This window comes from Capsella rubella, unplaced genomic scaffold, assembly GCF_000375325.1.
Source record: "Capsella rubella cultivar Monte Gargano unplaced genomic scaffold, Caprub1_0 scaffold_1, whole genome shotgun sequence".
Lineage (NCBI taxonomy): Eukaryota > Viridiplantae > Streptophyta > Magnoliopsida > Brassicales > Brassicaceae > Capsella > Capsella rubella.
This window is the reverse complement of record NW_006238923.1, coordinates 17,700,899-17,723,755: the sequence shown is the minus strand read 5'-3', so window position 1 is coordinate 17,723,755 and position 22,857 is coordinate 17,700,899. Positions and strand designations below refer to the sequence as shown.

General features: G+C 34.2%; 6 protein-coding genes across 6 annotated transcripts; 5 read left to right on the top strand and 1 right to left on the bottom strand.

Annotated features, from left to right (window-relative positions):
- Positions 1-498: 498 nt before the first annotated feature.
- Positions 499-2,920, bottom strand: LOC17900141 (F-box protein At1g30790). Its single transcript, XM_006305010.2, has 2 exons — positions 1,435-2,920; positions 499-595 (listed from the first exon to the last, which is right to left on the bottom strand). Exon 1 carries the CDS (start codon positions 2,669-2,671, stop codon positions 1,526-1,528), a length of 1,146 nt encoding a protein of 381 aa, XP_006305072.1. The 5' UTR covers positions 2,672-2,920; the 3' UTR covers positions 499-595; positions 1,435-1,525.
- A 6,671-nt stretch (positions 2,921-9,591) lies between these two features.
- On the top strand, positions 9,592-11,190 carry LOC17899650. The gene is made up of 2 exons (XM_023777031.1): positions 9,592-10,706; positions 10,831-11,190. The coding sequence occupies exons 1-2, from the start codon at positions 9,614-9,616 to the stop codon at positions 11,004-11,006; spliced, it is 1,269 nt and encodes a 422-aa protein (XP_023632799.1). The 5' UTR covers positions 9,592-9,613; the 3' UTR covers positions 11,007-11,190.
- A 2,834-nt stretch (positions 11,191-14,024) lies between these two features.
- On the top strand, positions 14,025-16,986 carry LOC17900723 (tRNA-specific 2-thiouridylase MnmA). Its single transcript, XM_006307259.2, has 10 exons — positions 14,025-14,433; positions 14,556-14,630; positions 14,721-14,774; positions 14,852-14,930; positions 15,157-15,284; positions 15,479-15,562; positions 15,711-15,794; positions 15,878-16,029; positions 16,207-16,357; positions 16,437-16,986. The coding sequence occupies exons 1-10, from the start codon at positions 14,083-14,085 to the stop codon at positions 16,767-16,769; spliced, it is 1,491 nt and encodes a 496-aa protein (XP_006307321.1). The 5' UTR covers positions 14,025-14,082; the 3' UTR covers positions 16,770-16,986.
- Positions 16,987-16,997: 11 nt separating this feature from the next.
- Positions 16,998-19,429, top strand: LOC17898616 (1-acyl-sn-glycerol-3-phosphate acyltransferase 3). The gene is made up of 11 exons (XM_006304653.2): positions 16,998-17,284; positions 17,490-17,612; positions 17,696-17,735; positions 17,820-17,893; positions 17,977-18,036; positions 18,123-18,200; positions 18,280-18,438; positions 18,521-18,646; positions 18,737-18,829; positions 18,926-19,012; positions 19,099-19,429. Exons 1-11 carry the CDS (start codon positions 17,204-17,206, stop codon positions 19,306-19,308), a joined length of 1,131 nt encoding a protein of 376 aa, XP_006304715.1. The 5' UTR covers positions 16,998-17,203; the 3' UTR covers positions 19,309-19,429.
- Positions 19,430-20,311: 882 nt separating this feature from the next.
- LOC17899781 (S-protein homolog 25) lies at positions 20,312-20,895 on the top strand. Its single transcript, XM_006303556.2, has one exon. It carries the CDS (start codon positions 20,320-20,322, stop codon positions 20,737-20,739), a length of 420 nt encoding a protein of 139 aa, XP_006303618.1. The 5' UTR covers positions 20,312-20,319; the 3' UTR covers positions 20,740-20,895.
- A 735-nt stretch (positions 20,896-21,630) lies between these two features.
- On the top strand, positions 21,631-22,050 carry LOC17899829 (S-protein homolog 25). Its single transcript, XM_006303629.1, has one exon. It carries the CDS (start codon positions 21,631-21,633, stop codon positions 22,048-22,050), a length of 420 nt encoding a protein of 139 aa, XP_006303691.1.
- The last annotated feature ends 807 nt before the right edge of the window (positions 22,051-22,857 follow it).

Sequence of the window (22,857 nt, the reverse complement as noted above, 5' to 3'; positions counted from 1 at the left end):
GTGGAACGTGTTTTAAGTTGAAACATTGGACAATATATATTAGATAATTTTGTTTCTTTTTAAATGTGAAATATTGTACATCAATTAAAATATATTTTTTTTGGTAATCACATTAATTAAATTATTGATAAGATGTATTGGCAAAACTAAAATGATGAATCCCACCTGTACAGAAATGGACATTTTTCTAAACAAATTATTTGGTGCAATATACCCTCCTAGGATATGCACTAGAAGAATAACATTTTTGTAATTGAGTTTAGACAAATACAAAAATACTCTACTTTAGATAATTTGATTATACTTAACAGTACTAGAAAAACCCTTTCCCATATGTACCTCTAAGCCTTTCCCATATGTACCTCTAAGCTAAGCTTTAGGGTGGAATCTAGAATTTTTCAAAAAAAAAAAATGCATACTTACGTATAAGACAAGTGAAAAAATCGAGTTTAGTCTTACCATTTAGGTTAACAACTGCATAAAAAAAAAGAAGACTACTGAAATCGAACAATCCTTTAATTAAACAGAACCCTTAATTAAACAAGGAAGCATTATTATTAACATGACACAGACAAACACAAAGACCTTTACTTAACTAGTTCTTTAACTCAATCAAAGCCTTTCCTCTCTCTTCTCTCTCTCGTATCTTTTAGAGAGAGGAACAGTGCAAGTCTCACGACCGGAATTTTTCCGGTGAACTGCCGTCCCGACTGTTTCGGGCTTTTGTCTGGCATCTTCTAGCTTCGTTAGTGGAGATGGCCGGCTTTCGTCCGGCAACATCTAGTTTACACAAGTGGAGTTGGCCGGTTTTGTTTTTCTCTTTGCCGTACATCGGTTTATTTTGATCTTCTTATGTTTAATCTTTCAATAATTGCCTTTGATATGGGTTGGTGATTATCTGTTCATGATGGGTTTCTCCGGCTTGTGTCGTTTGCGCTTGGGTGTTACAAGAATCGTTTTCAATTTCATAGAAGTTGAAGAGATTTCAGTGAAAAGCTTGATTTGCAGGAACTGTTCAAGGTTTTGCCTCTTGGGTTGAAGGATCGAAGAATATTCCGATGCATATTACGATTCCGTTCTACTGTCTCCCTTTCTTGGAGCTCAATTCAGATCAAACGGTAACACAAACAAAAGCTTCGTGCGACTGTTTGCCGGCGATGCTGTCCTTACCGGAATTGGTGCTCGACAGTGGTGGTTGATGTCGGTAAACTTCTGATGACTCATCAACACGTGTTGCGCTAGTAATCTCAGGCTGACACGTGATTTTTGATAGAGTCGAAACGATAAAACTTCTTTTGCCTTCGTTGTAAAATTAGGTGGGCTCTTTTGAGTTTCACTTTCTTGTTTCCGCAAAATAGTTGTGGGCTTTTAGGCCTTGTAACCTTTGTTTTGTTGACTTGTTCAATAAAAACAATACTTATGGGAAAAAAAAACTAGTTCTTTAACTCTCTTCTATATTATACATACATAGTAGTAACAGAGAAGCTTGAAAGGGATACAGTGGTCACCCCAATAAAACAGAGAGCTACAAAATCATAATATTGTCGACATAGCAACATAATAAAGAGGTATGAAAACGACGTTTGAAAGTAGAACCTTCATAAACATCATCTACGAGTCCTTCAACTCTAACTCTTCTTTCCATCTTCTTCTCTACATCGTAGCAGAAAACCTCAAAAGGATCACAAAAGTAGAGTGGAGCATAGACCACCTCTCCAGCAGCAGTGATCCCTGCAAAGCGCAAGTCCAAGTCCCACAACATTGTAAAGGTAAAAGAAGGAAATACACAAACCTTCTTTGTCCAAACTTGATTCTTGACATCATCAAGAACCCACAAAGCAAAATAACCATCATCAACATCATGGTACGCAGCTAACTTCCCAAGGTAGTTTGTTAGAAGGAAACCACCAAAATGTTCAGGTGTTTTCATAGGACGAATCTGCTCGGACCCAACATCAAAACTACTCACTCTCATACTAGCGTTACCATATTCCACTTTCAAGCTAGCTTCATAGTACACAACCCCATCAATGCAGACTCCATTATGCATACAATCATAGTAAATGACACTGCTTTTGATGTTCCTCCATGAGTATAAAGATGGTTCACCACCTCCCAACGTGCATACACTATGTTCAACAGGTGAATGAGAGCGCGTGTTCATCGTCAGGCGCAATACCTTGTATTGATCGTTGCTTGGGTCGTATCCCAAGTACATATAACAATCATAATCAGATTCAAAGCTATTCTCGCCCAAGTGTATGACTTGTCTAGTGTTTGGATTACACACCACGAACTTACCCCGGAGAGAAGAACAGATGAAGCCACGAACTGAATTACTCAAGACTATGTCAAAGGAAGACATAACTATGGGCATCGTTAAAAAGTTCTTTTTGGAAGCTAACATTGAAGAGGGTGATGATGAAAGGTAACAGCTTTGATGAGGTGAGGAGAAGAACAACAATCGAGTGTCACAACAGTTATTGAAAGTAAAGAGAAGACGAGGTCTAGACAGAGACAGGGACATGAACTCGCTGGCGAATTGTCGGCTACGGATGATGGAACACCATGTCTTCGAAACAGATCTGAATCTGAAGAGAGATTTCGCCGGCAATCTTAGCAGGATCTCGATCGTCAGATCAAGAGGGAAGTTATATCCGGCGGTTGTCATCGTCTCTTCCACCGTCTTGCTCTTTCTCTCTGATCCCTCTCTCTCGAGAGAGAGAAGTAGAAGTTGGGTCTTTATCGGGTCGGGTTTGTGGTTCACTAGTTGAAATCGGGTTTAGGTTAGGTTTGATTCGGTTTAGTCTTTTCCTTAAATGGTTAATCAAGCAAAACCAAAGTCTGTTAAAGGCTTAAAAGCAAGTTTCACTTTGATTTAGAGTTAAATGTCATAAAATTAATGAATCTTCATAGTACATTAAATATAACGAATCTTGTTCTTTTTTTTTTTTGTTATAAAAATGATGATTAGTTTTACAATATGCACGTTTCTCTAAACACAACAAAAAAACACCATAGTAATTTATGTTGTATAGTACTATATACCCTCCTCGGATATGCACTAAAGATGTTTAATTATGTTTAGAAATTATTTAAATGTTATACGAGAATTTGATTGTACTTACCAACTTAATAAAAAAATTAACCTTTCCCATTGGTACCTTTCCCATATGTACCTATAAGCTATGTCTCAGTCTATGTGTAAATAATTTAGGTAGATTTATGGTTTTTTCTGTGATGGAATTTTAAATTATATTTCTTTCTTGAATTTTTTTTTTAAAATGTTAAAAATCTTTGAAAGTTAGATAAGTATGCATTGAGAAAATAATAACAAAAAACAATAAAACAAATGAGTCTGGTATCACCAATACCAAATTAAATGAACACATTTAAATCAAACCACTTAACATCCTTCTCATGCCGTGATTTTTTTTTTCAAAATCAAAAACCACTCATAGTTTGAGAAGAATATATATATATATATATATATATATATATATATATTTTTTTTTTTTTGGTCACCTTTTTTTTTTATATATATATATATAATATAGATATATAAGAAATGTAAAAATAGAGTTTAAAAATAGACTCCAACGGAGGATCGGACCTTCTGAGTTATTGGATCATTGAGGCCATGAATGACTGCTGTTTTTTAATTCAGTTTTTGGATTTGATTTTTAGTTTCTATTACTTTTTTGTATTAAAAAACTCAAAAATGTGGTTTTTGGTTTTTTAGAAAAATAACGTAGAAAAAGTAAAAACTAGATTTCCTAAATTTTAGAAAATTTAAAAATCTAAAATTATGAATGGAAGATTACAACAAAATTGGTCAATTAATTAATTTTTTTGTACTTATAATAAATATATCGTTAGATATATAGGATTTGACCAATGGTCAATTAATTAATTTTAATGTACTTATAAAAAGTGTATATTCATATAGGGTTATGTTAAAGTATATACACAATTGACCATTTTATCAAGTTTCTAGCATTGATAATTTAAAATTAATAAAGTAACAAAAATAAATAAACTTATACTGTAAAATATATAAATGCAAATAAGTACAAATACCATTGAATATATATATATGAGTACAAATAATCATACTATATTTTAGAAAAGATGAATTTTAACAATAAAAAAATAACTTCAAACTCTAAAATAGTAGGATAATTATCAATAGTAGAAATAATTTAATAAAACATCACGAGATCACAATATTCTTTATACAATATTCTTTATAATAGACCATATAAAATGTTTATGATAGAAATTAAAAATATCACAACACTCAAACCAATGCATATATATTAAACCTACCAAATATAATAATAAATTGCCTAAACCATTTGGTGAACATTTATTATTTTCAAGACCAATTTTCCATTGAAATTATTTGGCAAGACCAATTTCTTTTATCATGATCAGGTTTATGTGGTTTTATCAAGTGTAAATTCAAAGAAAAGTTTAGGAGTGCTTATTCTGGACAAAGAAAGGTGATTTGAGAGGAACCCAATGATTTGATGTTTGAAGAGGTGTTTTCGAAGAAATAGATTAGAAAATTAAAATGGTAAGTTTTTTCTAAAACAAGCAGCTGATTAAAAAAAATTATTTTCACAAAATGGTTGTTTGTTATGATTAAATTTGAATGTATTCATGTTCTTAAGGTAACCCAAAACTTGAGATTGAAGTTTTCAGAAAATACTCTCTCTCTTTTAATTATTTTTACATTGGACTTCACTTCTATATCAAGGTAACAAATACATGATAGACTAAGTCATGTTCTACTTCTATTGTTCACGAGAATTGAGCCAAAAAGAAAGTAAAACTAAGATTTGACTAAGTTTAATTATTATAAATTTGGTTCATGATCTATGGGACTATGTTGTATCTTTTCTTTTGTTCTTTCTCACTAAAATTTCATTCAATACGTTGAAAGATGGATGGTTAATGGTTTATTATTTGCTATTGTTGTAGTACGCACCACTATTTCCTGATTTGGCACCCATATTGTGGTGTTCGAAAGGCACCTTTACCATCTTAATTGCGGTATTTATAAAGCTTTTGAGTTTGGTACTTTCATTTGTTCTTTTATTTTGTTCTTCAAAGGTAGATCATGCTAATTTTTTTTCCTCGATTGTTTTGTAGGAGTTGGCCTCTATGTCACCATGGGTGTATAACTCGGTATTCCTAATGGTTCAGGGGAACTTGTTGCATCGCAACTGGAACGTCCTCACGGTCAATGTCTAAAGATATCAATCCAGTACTATCTCCTTCTCTCAACCTCCATAAGGTATTCAAATGTTTCTTTAGCTTTTAGTTTTTGGTTTTTGGCTTTTGGTTTTTTGGTTTTTTTATTTTTTGTTTTTTGCTGTAGTTTTTCGCCATGAATGGTATGAGATTTTAAGCTGGATTTTAGCTTTGGTTTTTGGATTTTAGCTTTTAGTTTCTAAATATTTGGTTTTTGGTTTTTGGTTTTGCTAAAAAAAAAGTAAAAATAAAGAATTAAAAAATAAAAATTGAAAATAAAAGAAAATACACTAGCATTGAAAGAAACCATTAAAAAGGGTTGTTGGTTTTTATTTGAAAATGAGGCCATGAATGTTTGCAAGTTTTTTTGGTGGTTTTTGGTTTTTGGATTTTAGATTTTGGTTTATAGTTTATAGTTTTTGTGTTAAAACATTTTTAAAAAATGAAAAATAGAAAAAAGTATTAGTCACGTTAACAAGATAAAAAAAACTGATAAAAATGGATTTTAGTTCTATTTGCACATTGTTAAAAACCATCAAAATCTAGTTTTCCTAATTTTTAGGAAAATCAATTTTCTCATAATCTTGATTGGGTATATAGTAGTTTCTTTTTAAAACTAAAACCAAAATCAAATTCAAAATTAACAACCATTCAAGGCCCTGGGTAAAATCTCATAAAATCTCTATTTTTTTTTCTTAGGAAAACCAATTTTATAAAATCATTAATGGCAACAGATTAAGGCCTTGAATGGTTACTAGATTTTAAGGCCATGAATGGTTGTTGGTTTTTAAATAGTTTTTAGATTATGGTTATTGGTTTTTAGCTTTTGGTTTTTGATTTTTAGGTTTTTATTTTTGTAATAGATATCATTTTTTGGTTTTATTTTTATTTTTTATACATAATAGAAAAAAGAAAATGAGAAGTGTCGTTAGTATTTTCTTAAAATCTCAAATATATGGATTTTGGTTTCTATTAAAAATTGTTAAGAAAACTTAAAAACTAGTTTCCTTATTTTTTAGTCTAAAATCTTGAATGGAGAAAAATTGGGTTTTTGAAAAAAAAAATCCCAAAATCTATTGTAGAATCTATTACCATTCAAGGCCAATATATTTTGGCTTTATTTTTCTAAAAATCTTATTTACTTCCATTCAAGATTTTGCAAAATTGGTTTCCCTAAAAATGGGAAATCTAGTTTTTGAAAGATTTTACCCATTTTCAAAATAAAAATCAAAATCCAATTTATAGTGGTTTCTTTCATCGTTAATGTTTATTTTATCATTTAAAAAAAAATTATTTTTTTTTTCATTTTTTTTTTTTTTAGCAAAAACCAAAAACTAAATATTTAGAAGCTAAAAACTAAAATCCAAAGAAGTGTTAAAACCATTAAGGATGCCCTAAGGAGCTACAATAATAGCTTGTTTTAAGACTATGTGATACAAGATTGGAATCACTCCAACTTTAGATCACTTGATGATCAAGAGATTCCAAGCTTAGCTTGCGGAAGGTGGAATTCACGAGCTGGCTCTGAAGCACTCTCTCGTGAATCAAGGGGTGGTACAAGGGATAGATCAGGTGATTGACTCGCTCAATCAGTGGGATAATCGACTCACTCGATCAATGGACGAATGAAGGATGTTGAATCACTCAACAAACTTAATCCTTAAGTTTCTAAAGCACTAAGTGACTCACTCACAAAGAACTAAAGAACAAGATTGACACAGACTCAAAATTTGACAAGAAGAAACTTTCTATTACTTTAAATTGATCAAGGGTAATTACAAATGAACAATCTATAGGCTCAGCTACACGTCCTAATAATGTAAAACAAGAAACAAATCGCTCAAAATTAATTACACTTGCCGTTGGGACTTTATTAACCAAATTGGCAAAATAAGGCAAGTAGAGAGATGCCTTGAGTCTTGAAAGCTTGGGTGCAAATCCATGACTCCTTGGGGTGTCTAGGTTCATTGTAGGAAGCTCCAAGACGTGCATAAGTGAATAAGGAAGGAGTCTTTGCAGCTTGATCTCCTTTTGCTCCATGTATGGCAAGCAGTGACTCATCGGCGTGTGGTAAGGTGTACCAAAGATCGTGTGGGACAAGTCTTGTGTGGCCTACAAGTTCTCTTAGTTTCCATATGCAGCTTTGGAACACGTCTTCATGAAAGTAAAGGAGAGGTTCCTTATATCGCTCTAAGTAGATCAACGATCTTGATTCAAAGGGTGGTTTGGACTTCGGTTTTCTCTTGGGATGTTCTCCATGGGCTGGGGCTTTTTAGCGAATCAAATGACTGTGTGAGCTACCTTCATGGCTGATCCAAGTGTTAAAAGACTTCAAATCCTCACAGCTCGCAATCTGATGTAGTTCAGGCAGTCGGTCAGCGAGTAGTTCAGGCAGTCGGTCAGCAAGTAGTTCAGGCAGTCGGTCAGCAAGTAGTTCAGCATGCTTGTCAGCGAGTAGTTCAGCATGCTTGTCCGCGAGTAGATCAGAATGTACATCAGCTATCATCTTTGAAACATATGGATGGTGAATGATTCCTTGATGACTTGATGTTGTCTCATTAAAAACCTTTCTAGGTAAACTCATTGGGACAAACCCTAGATAAGGGAAAAAGAGTGCAACAGTCATATCCCAACAATAAATTGATTTGACATGCTGATTTTTTATCTCTCTTGAACTATTGGACTTCTTAGGGTTAATATCATTGTGAATAATTAACCATTCGTCTTGTAATTGATCAGAACTCCATTTATGCAAAGATTCTCTAAAATGCTCCATGTAGACCGGTTTGGTGTCTGGACCGATTGGTTTGCTGTACTCCCGGTTTGATGTAGTTCTGATGTCCGCATCACTATGTGTAACTTTTTATTATTTATAATATAGTTTTTTTTTTAAAACCTCACTTTAAAACTTCTGTTGGAGGCAGGGGCGGATCTACACTGTCGGGAGGTGGGGCACGTGCCCCATACTCCTTCTTAAGATTTAACGAGTATTAGACAAATAGATTTTTCAGCACAGTTGGTTAATGAGCACCCCTTTTGTCTTTTGGTTCAGAGTTCGAACCCTTGCTTCTACATGTTATTTAGCATTTTTCTTATTTTTTATATTCTTAGATCAAATGAATTGCTTTCAGTTCTTATTTTATTATTCTATTTCCAGTTCAACTTTAAGAAATTTAATTAATTTTTATTGTATAGTATACATATATCTTAAGTGAAAAAATGTTAGTAAAATAGTAAATTAGAATCATTAAACCATATAGTATCTTTTTTTAAAGTAATTTAATGTTTTTAAATATTAAATTTGTGTGGTATAGTTAGATGAGTAAATTTAAATGTACTATATGTATTTATGTTTTATAGTTAATTGTAACAGTAATTTGAAAAATGGTTGCTCATTATTCAATTTTCAAATATAAAATATACTTTAGTGTTATTAAAATTTTATATTTTTATAATGCAAATTTAAGATTAACTTATATGTGTTTGTGCCCCAGGCACAATTCTGTTCTGCATCCGCCACTGGTTGGAGGTGTTCTTACGAGATCCAAACAAGCTTTGATGTGATATTGTGATCATAGAAGAGAAGAGAAGGCTCAAGGAAATTTAGTTGAAGTTGCTTGGGCATATTTTCAATGTTAGTTGACAGTATATATATCAGAGATGACAATATTTAAAGATTTTCTTGGATAACCGAATAAAACAAAAACTTGAAAATCGAACCACACAACTTAGAGTTTTTCACATCATAGCTTAGTTTAAAACATGGAAACAAGTACTTGTTCTTCTTAGTGTCTTAGTAAACCAGTTTGCTATTTAGTAGGTTCGATTATTCTACTTTCCAATTCAAACCTTGTTTTTCTATTTAGTAAGTACATAATGAGATTTCCTTATATGATAGAATCATATCACATCTCAATATTCTAATATATTCTAATATATCTTAATAGCGTGTTTTTTTAATTGTTTGAGTTCATAAAGTCTCAATGTATTTTTTCTTGGCATGAATCAATCGGCTCAATAACATTAGATTACAAGTATAGAATCTTGATATCATAAAACTTCAGAATGACAAAAACTATATGCAAAGAAAAGGTTCTTCTTTATTTACATGTGTTAAAGAATAACATTATTGTTGGACAAAAAAGAAAGAATAACATTAATACCACTAGAAAGAAAAGAACAAAATCCACCATATTTTTAAGCTAAGGATCTGATAATAATGAAAACTAGAACAACACTTATGGGATCAAATTTTAATATTTATAGTAGGAAAATGTTAAAATGTTGATACATTGTATACCAAATCATTTTCTTTTGAAGCCTATGATAAAACAAAAGAAAGACTAACCCAATCATGGATTCTAACGGTGGCTTTCATGAGGTGGAAAAAGATGGTAAACTATCTTTGGTATACCATCACCCCAAGTATTGTCCAATACCCCAAACACATACTACGATTTCGTCTGATGATCTTCTTTTTCAAACTCTTTTCTTGTGCCCATATATACGTTGTAGAAAAAATGTGATCCATTTTTCAGTAACATTGCCGCTCAATTCTTCTCCAGAGTACATTTTTCCTACAACAACGAATTCTAAAGATCATCATGTAAAGCCTTTGTTTTGGTGCAATAATAAAGAATTCGACGCCAATGGTGGGTGCTACATATGCTATGGTTCAAATTTTGGCACAGACTATTACTTTTGCGAATACTGTGATCAAAATTTCCATAAAGAATGCGTTCAGTCTCCACTTAAAATCAAACATCCTTATCATCCTGAGCACTCTCTCCAACTTTCTTTTCATAACCCTCAAGCTCGCTATATTGAGTGTTTATGTTGCGGAAAAAGGGCAAACTTTATGGTTTATTATTGTACCATATGTCAGGCTTTTATGCATCCAACATGTGCGATGAAACCAATACCCTTTGTTATAGACCAACCAAAAAAATATGTCCATCCTCTCACATTTTTCCCGAGACAAACTTCCTTAACTTGTAATGTTTGTGGCTTATTGAGAAAAAATTATCCCACCTACATTTGTATCAGATACAACTTTGTAGCTCATATTGACTGTATGAATTTTTCACACATCATCAAGATATCACGTCACCAACATCGTATCTCCTACCTTCCTTCTCTTCCATCAAGAGAACAGTCTTGTGGAGTTTGTCGAAATATAAACGGTGATTATGGTGCATATATTTGCGGCAAGTGTAATGACTATGTTGTCCATCCAATATGTGCTACTGGGAAGGATGTGTGGGATGGAAAGGAACTCGAGGGTGTACCAGAAGATGATGATATAACAAAAGATCTTGGGCCGTTCAGTGTGATATCAGAAGGAGTGATACTTTATTTTCTTCATGACCATCATCTTCGACTCGAAGTCGACCTACTTTATGACGAAAATAGGTTTTGTCAAGCATGCATCCTTCCTATATATGAAGGTAATTTCTATTCTTGTATAGAGTGTGAGTTCATCCTCCATGAAAGATGTGCTAAGGCTCCACGTAGAATTCAACATGGATTACATCCTCATACACTTACATTGAAAGACTTTAGTGAATATAGGATCATTTCTTTCACATGCAATGCTTGTCATCGTAATTGTGGTGGCTTTGTCTACGAGTGTCGAAACAAGCACAAAAGTGTTCTACGGATGTGATAACTGCTTCACCACTTTTCATATTGAATGCGTACTCGGAGAAGACCCATATATGAAGCCCGGTCAATATTTCGACTATTGAGGGTATATTCAAATTCTTAGCAAATGTAACATCTCTCGACCATTCTGCGTTTCTTGCAAGAAACGTTGTCAAAGGATAATATTTAAGAGAGGCAACATCATAGCATGTTCTGTGGACTGTATTGAAAATGTATAGAGACACAACACAAACAAAACAAGTACGCTTGGAACGCGCCAAGCAAACACTTTTCCTTTCGATCTTTATTAATAAAATTTATCTTTTCCTAGGAAACAAATTTTGTCTCGGCTCTTACTCAACCTATTCCTACCAATAGGATTAAACCCGACTAAAGAACAAGAACTAAGCCTATCTCCTCTACACCCGTGTAGTACTAAGAGAAACAAACACTCACCTTCTAAGCTTTTGATTTTGCTAGATTCGAAGTTTACAATCCGCACAAAGAGTCTAAAGTTTTCAAAGTGGCTCGTGGCCAATCCTAGACTATTTATACTAACTATCCAAAATCCTAACCCTAGGATCTTCGAGAATCTCACACAATCGAAATATGCTTGCTTGTCAAGCTCATCCTTTCCTTATTTGACGTGAAGAATATTCACATAATCTTCACACAAACTTCGTCTCTATCTTTGCTGCCAAGCAAGAAATCATCCTTAGCACATCACCACATCCACTTAAGTTTCGCCACATCATCTCACGATTCCATGTCAGCAACTTCAAGTGTCTGATGTGATCCCAGGCGTCTGATATGGTCTCAGGCGGCTAAACAGATGCAGCTTCTTGATCTTCACAGCAAACTGTTCTGGAACTGCATCTTCATGTATGGTTTCTAGCTGCTTTAAATAAGAGTGTAATTTCTCTATCTACTTTCAGTTTGGTACTTGTTCATATCTGTTAAGCCTTAAAGCTTCGATGATTTGGAGAGTCACACAGCTAAATAATACAAGCAAGAAATCATGAGGGCAGAGGAGAGATAGAAACATGATTAGAATATTATGTAACTAGTAAAGAAACAAAACATGTCTTCAATTTTTTTTTTTTTTTTAAACAAATAAAACACAATGTATAATAAGAAGAGTAAGTTTTATTATAAAATATTATTAAGATTTATTGTAAGTTTGTATATATTCTCTAAAGTTAAATGGATTAGATTCGTATGTTTCTGTTTTTTTTAAAGAACAACTAAACAATATATCACATACACGATTTTTTTTTTTTTTTGTCACCTGGTAGTATTAATAAAACTCGAAGGATACATTGTGGAATACAACTTAAGCCAGCGGAAAACGAAGATATCCCTGGAGTCTAAAGCCCAAACAAGGGAAACAAAGACGATGAACGATTAGAAATCCCCAAAAAACATAAAGCGAAAACAAAAGATAGCAACACAAAGCAGAACCCGAAAAAGACGAACCCGTAAACAAAAGACATAGACAACTAGGCTTAATCCTAAGAGAACACATTAGCTTAAGAAGCAGAAATCTTCTACTGAAGCTCCTGAAGAAGAGATTTATGAAGGATGTCCACGGCCAATCCAAAAATAACATCAACCACGTCCTATCAAGATGAGAGACGATCTCTCGACACAAGAACCAAAGACTTCATAACCCGGCAAGCAAGACTCGAATACGCTTTCGGATGCGACGATGACGACTACACCGTCCAAAACCGTCTAGACAAAAGCCTTTAAAACGCAATCAGACCAAACAAGATCTGCAAAGCATAGACAAGGAGAGAGGCCTAACATCTCGCCGATTGAACGAGAAAGCTAGCAACCACAGCGAGCAACAACCATGAGAAGATACGAACTGCTCACAAACAAGACTAACACATTCTTCAAACAAAACGAAGCCTATGCTTAGAAAGGGAACAAGCCTTTTGAGAGTCAAAGGATGGATGAGGAGACCATGGGTGAGTGGAAAGGTAAAGGCTAGGCGGGTAACGCAATCACAGCCACACAACACTAACGGCTTCAAGACGAGGAGATGCACATGAACGGTAACATACCAAGGGAAGGATCAAGCAAAAAAGATACATTATTCTCGAGTCGCACCGTGGATCTATTAGATCCGGAATTACAAACATCTTCTCTGCAATCACAGCCACACAACACTAACGGCTTCAAGACGAGGAGATGCACATGAACGGTAACATACCAAGGGAAGGATCAAGCAAAAAAGATACATTATTCTCGAGTCGCACCGTGGATCTATTAGATCCGGAATTACAAACATCTTCTCTGCAACCACAAACCAAAAGAAAGGACCGCTCCAACCGCATCCACACAACCCAGAAGCAAAACTCAAACCATCTGAAGAGACTCCCCCTAATGAAGGTCAAGATTCTACTTAACAGACTAACTAAAGACGTTAACTTGAAACAAACTAAGCACCCTAAACAACTACTACAACCTAAACCAACCACAACGCAGGTCACCACGAACAGTCAAAGGAATGAATTACTAACTGTAGAAGAATCAGAACCAGACCACAAGCCACATCGAGAACCAACACCACTCCCTCAACCATTAGAACCGGCTTCGCAGCACCACCAACAAGAGAAACCAAGAGGAAGAGCTGCGATTATTGAGATACTCACAACTACAAAGAGACTAGGACGAGACGACGAGCTCATGATTTGAAGAGATCCACCGATAGAGAAGCCGACGAGATCCGATCTGAAAATTCCTTAGCAACATCCTTTAACACAAAGATGACCTAAACAAACACCGCTGGGCTCATGGAAGAAACCGAAGCAAAAGCAACAAACTATCTTACAAGCCTCTCACAGTACTGACGACGACGCGCCGTTACCGGAGAGGAAGAACAGCGACGCTCTCTTCTCTTATTTCTTTCTCCCTTTCTCTCTCTCTCTTTTTTTTTTTTTTTCCAATTTGTGCACGATGATCACATAAAATAATTTTTTTTTTCCAATTTGTGCACGATGATCACATACACGATGGTCACATACACGAATTATTTCAAGTAAAATTAATTATTTTACGAAATAAAACATTTCCTTTGCTCTTATTAATTAAAAATAAAAAAGGAGATAATCAGATAAGATAAAACCCTCACTGCTCATTACTCGGAGATATATCCTCCGCCGGCGAATCCCGATGTTCTCCGCCGTGGCCAAACCTTTTCTCTCTCCTTCACCACCGCTCTTTCGCCTTCCTCTTTCTTCTTTCTCAATTTCCTTCCGCGGCTTCCGCTCATTCTTCTCCTCCTCCTCCTCTCTCTTGCCAGCTCCTCAATCTTCTAATCCAGTTACGCCTCTCTTCTCCTCGAGCCGCGACTGTAGTCGCCATGCTTTTATCGTTGACCAGTACCTCTCATGTTCCATGCCTGAGAAGCCTCTTCGCGTCGCCGTACTCCTCAGTGGCGGCGTCGATAGCAGTGTCGCTCTCCGTCTCCTCCACGCCGCTGGTCACTCCTGTACCGCTTTCTATCTCAAAATCTGGTTTCAGGTCTGCTTCTTCTTCTTCTTCTTCCCAATTTGAATTTTCATAGATTTTGAATTAGTGATTTCGTCTTACTGTTGTTTGGCCTATAGAAGAGTATGGGTTGTAATGTTTTAAATGGTCTGTAGGAAGGCTTTGAGAATTTCTGGGATCAATGCCCCTGGGAAGATGATTTGAAGTACGCAAAGCATGTCTGTGAGCAGGTAGTGTTCTTGATTTAGTCGTAAAGAGATCATGATCCCTTAATCAACATTGAGATGTTTACTGGTTCTAGTGGTGGTGCCATTTTCCAGGTTGGTGTTCCTTTGGAGGTTGTGCATTTAACAGATGAGTATTGGGAAAGAGTTGTAAGTTCTTTCCTCAATGCTTCTTTCTAGAATGCTAATATTTTGTGTTTCTGATTGGGTTTCTAACAATAAATCAGGTTTCCTACCTTATTGAGGAGTATCGTTGTGGACGTACACCTAATCCAGATGTTTTGTGTAATACTAGAATTAAGTTTGGTATGCTCTTCTGCTAAATAGGTTGTAATCGAGAGTTTTCGCCCATGAAGAAAGGCTTCTGCTTTCACTTGAAGTGTGTCCGCCATTGTGTCTTTGCTATCTTACTTTCAATCAAGTGTTTTCGCTTGTGAAGAAAGAAAGACTCCTGCTTTTCAGTTGAAGTTTATATGTTATTGTGTCTCTGCTAGTTTGACTGATCAATTATAAATTGACCTTACAATTTTAGGTGCATTCATGGATGCAATTAGTGATATGGAGTATGACTACGTAGCTTCAGGTCACTATGCTAAAGTGGTCCATCCTCCTGCTGACCAAAATGATTCATCATCCCTTTTGGAACTATCACAAGACATGGTACTTACTCCAATAAATCACTGTTAATTTTTTATCAGCATGATTTAACTATATTAGAGAGAACATCACTTGGTTGGCTTTATGTTTGCATTGTACCTACTGGTGTAGGCTACTACTGCTTCTTAGGTGTATTGCTTTGGTTTTCAGTCCTCTACCATTAAAAAAGTCTGTATTTTTTTTTATCGTTTTCTTAGGTGAAGGATCAGACCTACTTCCTCTCACATCTCTCTCAAACCCAGCTTAAGAGACTGCTTTTCCCACTTGGTTGTGTAAAGAAGGTACTCCAGGAAGTTCTATTTTTCTTAATTGGGAGAGAGTTTGGTGTCCGTACCTATGCTCCATTCCGAAATGTGGAGAAAATTGAATATATATTGATTTCTTGGAGGTGATTGTCATACTTGTTTGCCTTTGTTTTCTGATGCACAGGACGAAGTTCGTAAACTAGCCACACAATTCGATTTGCCAAATAAAGATAGAAAGGATTCACAAGGAATATGTTTCCTTGGGAAGGTATAATTTATAGTTTGTTATTCTGGTTAATAGCAGTTTGCCTAGTGCAAGGCTGAACATATGAACATGGTTTTATGTGATAGATAAAGTTCAGTGACTTTGTCGGTAGACACATAGGAGAGATGGAAGGAGTTATATTGGAAGCCGAAACTGGGGATTTTCTTGGTAACCATCGAGGATTTTGGTTTTACACAATCGGACAACGCCAAGGTTTGCGTTTACCTGGCGGGCCTTGGTATGTTTCTTAACTCATGTTTGAAACTGTTTGTGTTATCTGCAAGTAGTTCATAGATCATTAATAGTTCTGAATATGAACACTTCAATAGTGTTGAGAAGACAATCTGGCTTGTAATGAGTGTAAATTCTTTCAGATCTTTAATTTTGGCTGTGATATTCCTTTCACCGTGTGTAGGTATGTTGTTGAAAAGGACACAAAGAACAATGTAGTGTTTGCCTCCAGAAATTACTACTCAATTGATAAGAGAAGGCGGGTTTTCCGTGTTGGTTCCTTAAGATGGCTTAGTGGGAAACCTTCAGCCAATGTTAGCGAGCTCCGTTGCAAGGTAAATAATATAATATAATCAGTTACTTTCTACATATGATTGCTTACTTGGCACTGATAAGTGGAGAGTGACTTTATAGGTCCGACATGGGCCTGGCTTCTACAGCTGCAGTTTTGAAATGGAAACAAAGGGAGATGTTGCAGTTGTACACCTAGACGAAGACGATCAAGGTCTAGCTGCTGGACAGTTTGCAGCGTTTTACGAGGGAACTACTTGCATTGGTTCAGGTGTAATTCTGGAGTCTTGGGACGATCAATGTTTCCCGGTCTGTGCAAAAGCCCTTCAACTCGCAGCGATGGAAGATAAAACCAAACTCGGTAAACCCGTCAAAATCTTCACGATACCAGTTACATCATCTGTTGAGGCTGATTCTGGAGAAGCCAGTGCAGAAGAAAAGCTGGTTAATGCATGAGAGACGCAATGGAAGGAATGCTGCAGTGCTCGGTAATCACCCACAAAATCTGTAGATCTGAAGTTGTAGCTGATAGGCGATAACAACATAGGGCTTATGGGAATGTTGTATTATACATAAGGTATACTGTTAATAATAATTTGACCACACAATTATGAGACATGAGTTTATACATAATTTTTGTTATTTTTAATTGAGATTGTATTCTACTACTCCATGGGAGAGCTTTACATGCGCACATGTCTCCATGTGTTTGTTAACTAAAATATTGAGAGAGAGAGAGAAGCGTGATGGGCTTAAAATAGAGCTTGAAAAATGCTACTGCATCGAAACAATTTGAGAACAGGGGAAAAGCTCTGTTGGTGTCTTCTGCAATAATTATTTCATATTCTTCTGTTGCATTGTGTTTTTGTTGTTCCTAATCTCTCTCAGACATGGCGATCCCTGCGGCTCTTGTCTTTATCCCTGTTGGTGTCCTCTTCTTGGTCTCAGGGCTCATCGTCAACATCATTCAGGTCATTCATTTTTGTTTGTCGAAAACAACAACATCACTTTTATTTGCTTAAAATCGCGTTTTCTGATACCAAAAGAAATTTCATCATCATTCTCTTTTCAGTGGAAGAGATAGATCCGAAACATTTTATGTTCTTTAATATGTCTGTTAAAGAATTGACATTTGTGTCAACTAAAGGTTTTGGAAACATTTTTCCCTGTTTCCAGCTTTTCTTCTTCATAATTGTTCGTCCATTCTCAAGAAGTTTGTATAGAAGAATCAACAAAACTATTGCAGAACTACTTTGGTTGCAGCTCATATGGTTGTTTCATTGGTGGGCTTGTATAAAGGTTAGTGATTTTCTTGAAATCTTGGTTTGGTCTAAATAGAGGTATCATAGTCTGATATCTGATATGCGTTGTTGTTGCTGCAGATCAATTTATACGCAGATGCAGAGACTCTAGAGTTTATTGGTAGAGATAATCTACGAGCTTATGAAACCAGAGTCTTTTAAGTATTCAAATCTAATGATTCTTGTTCTTGGTATTAATTTTCAGGGAAAGAACATGCACTTGTCCTAAGCAATCATCGAAGTGACATTGATTGGCTTATTGGATGGGTCATGGCACAGGTGTTTCTATCTTTCTCAAAACAAAATTATTTAAATTTGGAGAAATCACTGTCTCTGATTGATTATTAATAATCATATAACAGCGTGCAGGTTGTCTTGGAAGCTCTTTAGCCATCATGAAGAAAGAAGCCAAGTATCTTCCAGTCAGTTTTTTTCGATCTTTTGTTGTATTTTCTTGTTTTTAATTTACTGTCTATAGTTTTACTGAAATATTACAAGTCTTCAACAGATCATAGGTTGGTCGATGTGGTTTTCGGATTATATTTTCTTGGAAAGAAGTTGGGCTAAGGATGAGAATACCCTCGAGGTTAATTTTGCTCTGCTTCTTTCTTGAGCATAAAATTTGATTCTGTGCTTGTAACATCCTTATGTGTTATGTCTTGCAGGCAGGTTTTAAACGACTTGAAGACTTTCCTATGACATTCTGGTTGGCTCTTTTCGTTGAAGGAACTCGTTTCACTCAGGAGAAGCTTGAAGCAGCTCAAGAATACGCCTCTACCAGAAGCATACCGTCTCCTCGAAATGTCTTGATTCCTCGTACAAAAGTGAGTTTCACCAACAACTTGCTTTTTTCAGGTTATTAATGAGCGTTACTTCACTTGGATTCACATATATATGCAAAATCAGGGATTTGTTTCGGCGGTGTCTCATATACGGTCGTTTGTTCCTGCAATTTATGATTGTACCTTAACCGTTCAGAACAATCAGCCTACACCAACTCTACTTAGGATGTTCAGTGGACAATCATCCGAGGTTACAAAAGATTCAAATATGTGTGTGTTTTTCCCACAAAGAAGCCTATACTCACTATATTAGAAACTCTTTATTTCTTCTTTCTTGAAGGTAAATTTGCAGATGAGACGTCACAAAATGAGCGAGTTGCCAGAAACCGATGATGGCATCGCACAGTGGTGCCAAGATCTATTTATCACCAAGGTTCACCAATCAATGTTCTACTCACATCAAACTTTCCTATTTACGTTAAAGTTCTTGTCGCTACATTACTTACCTAATGCATACTTTTAAAATCAGGATGCTCAACTTGAGAAATACTTCACAAAAGACGTGTTCAGCGACTTGGACTGTCACCAAATCAACCGGCCAATCAAACCATTGATAGTAAGAAACATCATACATCAGTAGACCTCATAATTCTCATAAATTGATTATCTTATGAGACCTAGTAATGTTGTTGGAAATAACAGGTGGTCATCATTTGGTTATGTCTCCTCATATACGGTGGTTTCAAGCTACTCCAATGGCTCTCCTTGGTGGCCTCATGGAAGATCATTTTTTTGTTTGTGTTCTTCTTGGTGATTGCAACTATAACAATGCAAGTATTAATTCAATCTTCTGAGTCACAACGTTCAACTCCTGCCAAGAGACCTCTACAAGAACAGCTTATTACTGCCTAGGACAAAAAAAAGGAAACCTCTGTTTAAGCCAGATATTTTTACATTGATTTGTTCCTTAAGCTTCACGCATACATTTTTTTTTATTTTTTTTTGGGTACCAATGTAAATGTAGCAACCAATACTTTTATTAGTGTATAACACAATAAAACTGTTTATCTAGTTTGATCATTTTTAGTCTTGTGACTCTTGTCTACTCGGCCACCAAATTTTTTATTGTGAAATACTGAAATTTATGTATGAATTTGTTCAAAATAACTATCGAATTTGACATTGTATAATTTCAACTCGATGTTTTTTATAGCTTTTACACATTCCTTTGGGGCTCTTGTTTTCACAAAATCTTCACTCTACAAATTTTTAAACTTTTTGATAATTTGGTATTAGATTGTACATTCAATATCACTTGAAAGATTATCTCAAAATATTGAGCTTTTGTATCATATCTGAATAAATTTGACCGATAATATATTATCTCAAAATTATTTATATTTCCTTCTAGTCCAAAAAAAAAAGTTGCTTCTCAAGTTTTAAATATGTTTTGTTACTGAATTAAGTTTATGCAAATTTATTTTTCTATTTTGACTACAATTCCAAATCCTCTTTTTATTTTTTGGTTGATGGTAAAAGTTAAACATGTTCCTCCAATTTATGTTTCCATAGCGAAATTTAGTCTTTCAAAAGCGAAATTTAGCCTAATAATCAAATTTTTATTTTTAATACTGTACTAATAATAAATTTTCTTAATTTTTGTTAAGTCTTTACTTTTGGCCCGATTTTTGTGGCCATTAATCGTTTAGTAAGATTTACTCATTTAGTTTGATCTTATATATAGGCCAATTATACTTTTCGACATTAATCTCTATCCAACCATTGTGTTTCTTTTCAAAATTTAGATAATCTTATAAAAAAGATTATTTACTAAATACAGAAAACAAGTTTCCACAGAAAAGAATTATAAATACTACATGTTAGAGCCTTTCTCACTACAAAAGTTATAATCTATCTTAAAAAATGGACCATCTTATAATGTTTGTGCTAGTTACTACCATGTTTTTTGGGCTAAATGAAGCTTGCAAAAAGAACCATGTAGTAATTCATAACGAACTCGCTCCTGGTATTGTTCTCAACATCGCATGTCGAAAAGACAGTATAGTGCACCCACCTACAAGGTTCCACAGTCTAAAGTACAAAGATCCTTTCTATATCATTGAATTTGCGGATAATAATCAAGTCCCTCATGACGAAAAGTGGTATTGTATGCTTAGTCACGGGACTAAACCAAAGTATTGGTATGATATTGAAGTGTATCGTCAAGGCTATTATCCTCGTTGTGGTCAGCTACGGTCGTGGATTGCTAGAAATGATGGGATTTGGTTTACAAGAAAATATCACAGCCCCCCAGGACATGTTCTTAACTGGAAAATCCAGTAATGTTCTTTGATTTTGTTTTCTTTTTTCTATAATTAACGAATGTTAAATGTAAATGGATCATCAGTATGGTGTCATTGTCATATATGCTATGGCATAAAAGTTAATTCAGTTATCGATCTAATTGGTCGTACAATGAAAAGATTACATCATTGTATATTTGTACATTACATATGATCTATATATGATCAATCTATATGTTTATATTACATCATTGACTATGATGTTCCATAATCTTTTTTCATTGCCATAGTTATCACATTAATCATATAAAAATGAGAGGTGAAATATAGTGATTAATAATAGTTTAATATAGTAAATAAGATATCGAATCTTGTATACTCATTTTCAAATTTTAATAATGAATTTTCGTTTTAAGAATTTAATTTAATTATACTAATTAGTATTTGATATTTTTATCCATAATGAATATTATTAATTTTTTCTTTAAAACTTATTTATGAAATGGCATTCTTTTTTTGGGCTGAATATATGTAATGACATTCAAATGTTATTATTTACACCTTGTAAGGTTTATTCTATAAATATACTTCCCAATTAATAATAAGGAGATATAATTCAATAACATAGGATTTATAGTGTATAAACCGAAAAATGAAATCTCAAATTATTTTTATTTGTGCAAAAAATCTCAGATGATATACTATATATATATATATATATGTATATATAATCTCAGATGATATACTACTATATATATATATATATATATATATATATATAAGGATATATTTCCAAATCCTTTACAATTTATTTTTTGGTTGAATGTAAGATTATATATATTTCATTCCATAAGGTTACCGCTGTAAATTAATTATAAATATTACATGTGGGTGTCATTCTTACTTCAAAAATCGTTTGAGATCCTAAAAAATGAATCATTTCATATTTGTTTTGTTAGTTACTACTATATATTTTGGGACGAATGAAGCTTGCAAAAAGAATCAGGTAGTAATTCATAACGAACTCGCTCCTGGTATTGTTCTCGACATTGGATGTCGCAAAGACAGTATAGTGCATCCACCTACAAGATTTTACAGTCTAAAGTACAAGGATCCTTTCTATATCATTGAATTCGAGGATAACAATCAAGTGCCTCATGATGAAAAATGGTATTGTATGCTTAGTTACGGGACTAGACCAAAATATTGGTATGATATTGAAGTGTATCGTCAAGGCTATGCTCCTCGTTGTGGTCAACTACGCTCTTGGATTGCCAGAACGGATGGAATTTGGTTTACAAGAAGATATGACAGCCCACCAGGACATGTTCTCGATTGGATGATTCAGTAACTAATATATGTAATAGCGAATCTGGTGGTAAAATATATATATGGCAAGATGTTTTGTAGTAAAATAACACTAACATTTACATTAATAAAATAATACATTTATATATTATTTTGTTTATAAGCATGTTGCATTTTGTAGGGTTTTCTTTAAATAAACTGTTATATTTTGTGAAATCTTCAACTTTCTTTACCATATTATGACCCCCTAGTTTTTGTAAGAAAAACGTGTTACAAGCATAAAATTATTATAAAACAGAGCGAGTTTAAAAGATAATTAAACGATGAAACGTGTGGGAGTACATCTATCTTGTTTCAATTTATGCATTGATAAGTGATAACAAACGAATAATCATAATCTTGAAGATTTAACCCTAAAAGTCCCAAATTAATTAATATATACCCTACAAATCACTCTTTTAATTCCGACAAGTGGATTACTCAGCCATATATGTTGAGAGTAACTACGAGTGATGTAATAAAGCCAAGAAACATTGTAATTAGATGAATATAGATATCTTTGATAAGGTTTCAGGTTCATGCCGATAATTTTTCATTTCTAATTTTGTAATATATATTTACTTTTCAAGGTTCGTATATTCCGATTACTCTCTTATTTTGTAGTGGGATGTATCATATATAAGTGTACAGAAAAATAAACTATATCTTAGATGATAGACTAATTTCATGCACACAAAAAAAAAAGAGAAAAAGATGATAGACAAATTTTCTTTACAATACAGAAATTTATTTCTTGTTATAGAACATAGCACAAATAAATATAATCTTATTATATTATATGGTGTATGGA

Coding starts and splice junctions, on each gene's coding strand:
- LOC17900141 (XM_006305010.2), bottom strand. CDS start 2,671: ATGACAACCGCCGGATATAACTTCCCTCTTGATCTGACGATCGAGATC.
- LOC17899650 (XM_023777031.1), top strand. CDS start 9,614: ATGGATTCTAACGGTGGCTTTCATGAGGTGGAAAAAGATGGTAAACTA. Junction 10,707..10,830: donor CATCCTTCCTATATATGAAG/GTAATTTCTATT, acceptor TAGTGAATATAG/GATCATTTCTTTCACATGCA.
- LOC17900723 (XM_006307259.2), top strand. CDS start 14,083: ATGTTCTCCGCCGTGGCCAAACCTTTTCTCTCTCCTTCACCACCGCTC. Junction 14,931..15,156: donor TAATACTAGAATTAAGTTTG/GTATGCTCTTCT, acceptor TTACAATTTTAG/GTGCATTCATGGATGCAATT. Junction 15,563..15,710: donor CACTTGGTTGTGTAAAGAAG/GTACTCCAGGAA, acceptor TCTGATGCACAG/GACGAAGTTCGTAAACTAGC.
- LOC17898616 (XM_006304653.2), top strand. CDS start 17,204: ATGGCGATCCCTGCGGCTCTTGTCTTTATCCCTGTTGGTGTCCTCTTC. Junction 17,736..17,819: donor AGAGACTCTAGAGTTTATTG/GTAGAGATAATC, acceptor ATTAATTTTCAG/GGAAAGAACATGCACTTGTC. Junction 18,439..18,520: donor TCTTGATTCCTCGTACAAAA/GTGAGTTTCACC, acceptor ATGCAAAATCAG/GGATTTGTTTCGGCGGTGTC.
- LOC17899781 (XM_006303556.2), top strand. CDS start 20,320: ATGGACCATCTTATAATGTTTGTGCTAGTTACTACCATGTTTTTTGGG.
- LOC17899829 (XM_006303629.1), top strand. CDS start 21,631: ATGAATCATTTCATATTTGTTTTGTTAGTTACTACTATATATTTTGGG.